The 7,867-nt window shown below is 34.9% G+C and overlaps 1 protein-coding gene across 1 annotated transcript; it reads right to left on the bottom strand.

Annotated features, from left to right (window-relative positions):
- Positions 1 to 4,347: 4,347 nt before the first annotated feature.
- Positions 4,348 to 5,475, bottom strand: LOC145160331 (caffeoyl-CoA O-methyltransferase-like). The gene is made up of 3 exons (XM_079079478.1): positions 5,255 to 5,475; positions 4,883 to 5,159; positions 4,348 to 4,784 (listed from the first exon to the last, which is right to left on the bottom strand). The coding sequence occupies exons 1-3, from the start codon at positions 5,416 to 5,418 to the stop codon at positions 4,491 to 4,493; spliced, it is 735 nt and encodes a 244-aa protein (XP_078935604.1). The 5' UTR covers positions 5,419 to 5,475; the 3' UTR covers positions 4,348 to 4,490.
- Between the last annotated feature and the right edge of the window lie 2,392 nt (positions 5,476 to 7,867).

The following is a 7,867-nucleotide window of genomic DNA, read 5'->3' on the forward strand; positions in this document are numbered from 1 at the left end:
AGGTTTCCCAACCTGACCCACTCAAGCTTATTTGTATCACAGTTGTCGATATGAAGCTACTTTACACTGAGAGATTTAAAAGAGATGTAGATCACTAGTGTAAATGAATGTAAGTTCTGTTTATGCTTATGTTTCTATATTAACAATAACATCCCAATGTTTTAAAACGAATAAAATACATTTGTTCGGAAATGATTTGATAACGTATTTATCAGGTTTTTCTGAGAAAAAATTCCACAACATTTTTATTAAAAGGGTACTCTGATTTTTATAAAGCATAAACAAAATCGGTATTTTCTGGCCGTGAAAATGGGGATGTCACAATTTGTCACCACATGTTTGCCGACCTAGCTGTTGCAAGCAGCTCTGGTGCGGGATTGTCACTCCCGTATAGATCTATACACATGTGTCGCGCTCTCCCCCCAGGAGACTCTGGTTATAATTTCAGGGCTTGGGGGTACTTATAAAAGTACATGAAGGTTGCCTCACAAATTCTATATTGATGATTATGTATAGACTATTGACAAGTTACTATGTAATAAATACTCAGTAGGTCAGTTTCATAAACTATATAAGATATAGTTTATATGGTTGTTTTCTGATTAATGTTTTCTACTCATTTTCCGTTAAGTGCCAATGAATAAGTTCTCTAAACTATACCTATTATAGTTTAACTGTTGGTAAGAATCGGTAGTACTATTATTCCATGAAGTTCACTCTTTGTACCAAATAGTACCAAACAGTTTGAAAACCTTTTATATTTACATAAATGTAATATTTATATAATTGTGATTAATTATACCTTTGATTATATAACTTTACCTCAAGCCCACAACCAAACAAGGAACATGAAATGAGGTCAAATTATATATTCTAAATCTTTTGAATCAAAATTATATAATTTACACATATATAAATATGCAATTTTTGATAATTATAACAATTAAAAACTTTAAAAACATTTAAAAGCATTTTATATATTAACACAATTTTCATTGTGTTTCACTTGTATTCCCCCCCCCCCTAAAACAGTTAAAAATCATAAAAATGTAGGGGTATGAACTCACCTTATGTTGGGGATTCGATTGGAGATTTGGTATAGGACGTTAGCTCCACAAGTGAAGTCTTGTTAACACAACCGGTCCTAAACACAATTTATGTAATATATAGGTATATTATTAATGAATATACCCATAAGAATGCTAGGAAATTGAACTAATTTGCAAGTTTAACTTACAAATAAGGGTGTTAGAAGCAAAGATGGATGGTTGCCTACTGTTCACGGCCAGGCTGTGTGTTCACGGCCCTAGAACACTTGGTGTTCTTGAGTTCACAGCCCAAATCTGGGTGTTCACGGCCCAAGAACCTAGATAAATTATGAACACTTAAAGTTGTAAGTCGATTCTAAGTTGAATCCAAGAGTATTTCACAAGAAAAGCAAGGAAAGAAGGCGTTTCTCTTGGTCTAGAGGAGAGAAGAGGGTTTTTGGCTGATGATACTTGAGAGAGAATAGACGAGTTCACGACCAGAAGTGAAGAAGTGAAGGATAAAATCGATCAACACACACACACACACACACACACACACATATATATATATATATATATATATATATATATATATATATATATATATATATATATATATATATATATATATATATATATATATATATATATATATATATAGTGAGGAGTTCACGACTCGAGGACTGTTCACGGCCGTGAACCTCTATGCGGTCGTGAACCTCGTTCACGGTCCGAGGGTTTATGGTTCTGATGAAGTCCTCAGTTCGGATGGAGTGGGTTGCGAAGGTTCCCGGTTTCAACATGTTTCACTTCTTAAACAACCAACACCTTTGGTACAAGGTTTAAACACTTAAAACCCATTAATCTAGCCATATAAGATAATAAAAGAATTGAGTTTGACCTTTACACGATATGTTTGACTTTTACAAGAATAAAATTTTCGGGTTGTCACAAAACCCTAGATCGAAACAAGAACCCTTGATTTTCACTTAAATGTTACAATCGAAAGATTTCTGAAAGAAAACTTCTGATTTAACAGATCAAGTGAAGATCTACAAGGGAAGAAACAAAAATGAAAGGAAAACGAAGTTACCTTTCAGATCGTCGACTGTCGAAGCACCGTCAATCGTCAGCCAACAAAATCAAGCCGTGAAGCTCTGATACCATGTCAAATACATCAGAAATACAATATATACAACATCAATGATTCTTATATCAATTGAGGACAAAGAACCAGTCAGTTTTCAGGAACTTACAACCAGAAACCTCACTACAAAAATCCTACAACTACTCACAATGACACTCAATCTAATATATAATGATTACACAAGAATCATAAAGCAACAAAACAGAGCAAAACCACTTGAGAGTAAAACCGTAACCCTAATTTCTATACAATTGAAACAAGAGAAACTAGAGAGAGAGAGAGAGAGCTCTGTGAGAAAAATGAGAGTGCGCAATATGAAACCAATTGCTGCTTTCATAGTTTATATACTCCGGCTAGTGGAAAGGGATGAAAGTAGGTCCAAACCCAGACATGATGGGTCCGGACCCGGAAAACCCAGAACCGGTTAACAGGATTTTGTAGAACCGGAAACCAGACCTGTATATAGGAACCGATTCCGGGTACGGTACCGGGTAAAGTGGGTCTAGAACCGGAAAACCCGAAAACATCAACTGGGATAGGTTGGAACCGGATAAAGTGGATTTAGATCCAGAGAACCCGAAAAAAAACGGAATTGTTTGGTAATTACTTACTACTTAGTGGGTTGAAGTTTGGAAATTTTCATATTGATATCCTGACTTCGGGGGACTATAAGTCATTGAATATGAAATCAAAATTGACAAAATTATAGTCTAAAATCATGTACAAACTATAAACTACACTCTAGAAAAAAAAACCATATATCAATCTGACTTTAAACGAATAAGATATGCATGTGTTAACGTTTTCACAAAATTGAAAGTACAAACACAAATAGTTGAAAAGTTGAAAATTTTCAGCTTTGATATCCCAACTTCGGGGGACTGTATGTCATTGAATATTAAACAAAAAATGACACAATAATAATCTAAATTCATGTACAAAGTCTAAACTACAAGTTGGAAAAAACTGCATGTCAATCTGACTTCAAGCTAATTAGATATACATGTTTTAAAACTTTCACAGAGTACAAAAAAGCTGAAAAACTAAAAACTTTCAGCTTTGATATCTCGACTTTGGCGGCCTGTAAATCAGTGAATATAAAACTAAAAATGACAAATTTATAGTCTAAAAGCATGTACAGACTCTAAACCACACGTTGGAAAAAATCGTATGTCAATCCGACTTGATCGAATGAGATATACATGTTTTAAACGTTTCACAAAAACCGGTTCCGACCCCTAAAAGTGGTTTCAGTTCCTAACACCGGTTACGGTTCTTAGACCCGGTTTGCCCGGACCAGATGGATCCAAACCCGGATTACCCTGAACCCGGATAAAGCCAATTTTAAAACGCTGAACCAGAACCAGTTCTATATATTCCGGTTCTAACAGTTGCGGTTCCGGTCCGGTTTTCCGATTTTAAATCTCATCCCTGGTCGTGGATACGGATATAACCCATGGATCAATAGGATCCGCGTGTTTCTTCCTGCAAGATATACAAAAGCATGCCGCAGCCCACCACATTTCCATAATAGCACAACTAGCCCTTTGACCAAAATATGTAACGCCCAACCATCAAATACAAAATATACCCTCAAAACAAAATCTTTACAAAATAAATTATTAATCCTTTCTAATAAGTGAATGTTTTTTTTGCCACTTGTTACACTCTCGTTCAATTTGTCAAATGTCATTTTGTGGTTATTTTGAATTAATTTTTTTTCCACATGTCATTTTATGAGTTTTTCTATTTTATTAAATTTCATATAATATTTTAATGTAATAATTACAATAAATTTAGTAATAAATGGATATTAATTTCATTAATCAACTTACGTTTTAATTTTAAAATCCTCAAAGTTAAATCTCATTAGTTTATTTCTTTTATTTAAGTTATTTGTTTAAATTTAAAAGATAAAAAACATTTCCATTATAATAATTCATTATTTTTCTTATTTTCTTATAAATTCAAAGTTCTCAAATATTTTGACATTTATATTATTATTTTTTTAAAATTAACCCATATAATACATGAGTCTCCCAACTAATGACAAAATAAATAAGAGATTGAATGTATAAAACATATTATTTTCAACAGTTATGTTTGTTTTGGCCAAAAAAATTCGCTCTCCCCATCCGATTATTTTTTCACAAAAAAAAAAATAATAATAAATAAATAAATAAAAATTCCTTGAACTTTCGTCACAATCTGTGAGCTAAAACCCCCAGCCTTTTACAAGATGTGGATACATGGATCGTTAAAATAAGTACAAAAAGAAGACTTGTATGTGTATAGAAAATTTCCGTGATTTGTGATTAACTTATACGACGACACAAAGTGATTCCGTCGCCTACTGGAAGTTGGCAAATCTCAACCCTCGGATCAACAGCCAATGCCTTGTTAAGCTCTAACACAAAATCTCTGTAATACCTAACATACTTCCTGAGTGGTGCATCTGGTGGGGCCACTAAAGAACCGTTCCAAAGGGTGTTGTCGTAGCCAATGACACCTCCAATTTTGATAAGGTCAATTAACCTTTTGTGGTAGTTAAGATAGTTGTCTTTATCAGCATCCACAAAAATAAAATCGAACGATCCATGAAGTTTCACCTGTAGTTCAAAATGTGCAAAGCAAAATGAGTTTTCATAATTTGGAGAAAATACATATTAAAAAAAACAATATCTTTTATATGTTTGTAAGTACTTACATCATTGACCATTTCATCAAGAAGAGGAAGAGCAGGGCCTTCTCTAAAATCAATCTTGTGGGCAACACCGGCTTTCTCAATGATCGGAAGGCCAATTTCATAATTTTCACGGTTTATGTCCAAAGCCAATATCTTTCCATCCTCTGGGAGAGCAAGAGCCGTAGAAAGAAGTGAATAACCAGTGTAAACACCAATCTCCATCGTGTTCTTGGCATTTATGAGTTTGAGAAGCATATTCAAAAATTGTCCTTCATCCGCAGATGTCGTCATAAGATTCCTATAGTTCAAATGACAAGCAAAATATTTAGAAAAACGAAATGCACCCATAAATATTCAGTTCATAGTAAACTTTGGGTAAATTAAGGCACTTACCATGGGTGTTTAGCAGTGACCTCACGCAGCTCTTTCATGGCTTGTGGTTCTCTCGGGTAAACGCTGGTTTCCAGAATGTATTGGTAGAGAGCATCGCTTTGAAGGAGGCTCTTGTGGCCAACTTCTTGATGTTTTGTGGGTTGAGCTTCTCCGGTAGCTGCCATTCCGATGGATGTCTGGTGTGTGAAATGTTGGAAGGTATTATATTAGGCTGTAGAAGTGAACCTGAGAAGAAAGGAGAAAACTGATCGTAATATATAGAGAAGGGAGTTGGTGAAATATGACCAAGGAAGGTGGTGGGTTGTTGCGGTTGATCGTTTCAATTGTTGGTGACATGTTGACTTTGCCAACCATCATGGACAAGACTAGTCAGCACTCAGAAGTTGGTAAGCTTGCTCCTTTATTTATGATATGTCATGCTTACTTCATTTGTTCCTGTAACAAAGCCTTTGAGATTGTTATTTAGATGCAGATTGGGTTAGCTTAAATGTGCCATCAGTCATGGAATCATTTCTAGTGCAAATCATTTTTCTGCTATATAAATTTTCACGAAAATATACTTCCAATTAAATGAAATATTTAGGGCGGGGCTTTTTTTAGTCATTAATTAAAGGTGTTAACAAACTTATTATCATAAATAAAATAACTAGTCTCTTAAAATAGAAAACATAACCCGTTTTAAGATTGAACCGAATGGGAGGACGACATACCGGCAGAACATATTCTTGTCGGCACTTGTTTTCCAAATAAAAATTAGTTGGCTGCCAAATGCCACCACATCTCCCACTGTATTTGCCGCCACGGTCATTGAAGTCGCCGGTTAACCACCAGCGTTGAATCAACACCGTCATTGATCATTTCCTAATCCAACCACTGGTGACACCACCATATGTGTACATTAACGCGCGCCACCGCCACTGAGACAATCGCTCCACCATAGATTCTCCTGGACTGCAACTAGACCGCACCACCACCACACAAAATCAGTAGTGTAGGTCATGGTCAGCATCTATCCTTGATCTAGTTTCTCCGCTTAAAACCATTATCGACGCTCTATTTCTTCGTCTCTCCCTATATGTATTTTTTTCTATCTGTTATCTACACATTTACCAACCGGCCTTCAAGTGACCGCTTGAGAGAATGTCTTTTTATGTGGGTGATTTTGATGCATATAAACTAAAGCATTAAAAAGTTTTCATCTTTTTTACGTATTTACCCTTAGTTTTTTCCCACTTTTGAAGATCCAAGTTTGCTACCGACTAAAACATTGTTGATGTTACCACCTTGAAGATTAATTACTAGAATAGTCGTTGAAGATCCAAAGTTGATTGTGTTGTCTCATTGTTTGTGTAAGAGGGATATGTTGTTAGTTGCTATTATCTAGATTGTACTTGGGTTGTCATTTGCTAGTTTTTATTTAATAAAATTCTTTTTCTTTCAAAAGAACTTTGAATATGCACATCCTAGTGATATACTCATATGTCCATTTTTGCTAAAAGTTCTTATAGTTACATGTTAAAAAGCACAACGCTATAGTCAATTTGCCATTTTTTTCCAATCTGGTTATTTTTTTGAATTAAAGTACTCAAATTTTGGACATTCTTAGGTGTTCGGTATATATTATATTCTATAAGCATAGGGGCATATTTAAATCTCTTCGCCCATGGCAAAAAAAAAACCATAGGACTAGCCATACCACTTAAATGGATTCTTAATGTAATAAGAGATTGTTTTTTAGTCATGTGGGTTGATGCGTCTTCGATTGATGCGTCTTCTTTTTCCGGTAAGGGCATTTTAACCTTGGAGAGTTTGGTTATTGCAAAATGGATTCAGCTTGTAAAGTGGAAAAAACAAAGGAAGTAATTGAAGCAGCCAAAGCTTCCGTGGGTAGCAGGGTAGGTTTATGTTTGTTGTTTTTTTTTGTGGTTATAATTATTAATACGGTATCCCAATCTATTCTCTTTTCAGGTCAAGATTTGTCACCAGTTGACTTGAGTAATGTCAAGATGTTTGCACAACGGGTGATGGGCCTTGCTGAATACAGAGAGAACTATCTTGTTGCTAAAATGAGTGACGTAACACCAAATTTGGCTGCTTTAATTGATGAAGTTGACAAGTTGTTGGTGCTCGTTTGATATCTCATGTTGGAAGCCTCACAAATCTTGCAAAATGCCCTTCTTCTACCCTTCAAATCCCTGGTGTTGTCCCTTTTCAGTTCCAATATTATCATGCATATACAACTACCAAAATTTTTATCTAAAAACAGTTAGATATTAATCTCGAGCTTGTTGTTCTGATTTTAAGCCTTTGAAAACAAAAGGGAACTCACCAAAATATGGAATTATTTTCCATTCATCTTTTATTGGTCGTGCATTTGCAAAAAACAAAGTTCGAATGGCTCCTTTTTTGGCTAACAAGTGTTCAATTGCTTCTCGAGTTGATTGCTTCTAAGGTTAATTAGTGTATGATTTTTTTTGAAGTTATGTTTTTGGTTAATCTTTATTAAAGTTTGTAAATTTTAATGACACCACATAGAGTGAGTGGCATCACTTCTTTTGGAGATAAGCTTCGTGAGCAAAGGGAGGAGCGGCTTGATTTTTATGACAAAGGAGT

Source organism: Lactuca virosa, chromosome 2, assembly GCF_052849685.1.
Source record: "Lactuca virosa cultivar CGN04683 chromosome 2, Lactuca_virosa_CGN04683_v6, whole genome shotgun sequence".
Lineage (NCBI taxonomy): Eukaryota > Viridiplantae > Streptophyta > Magnoliopsida > Asterales > Asteraceae > Lactuca > Lactuca virosa.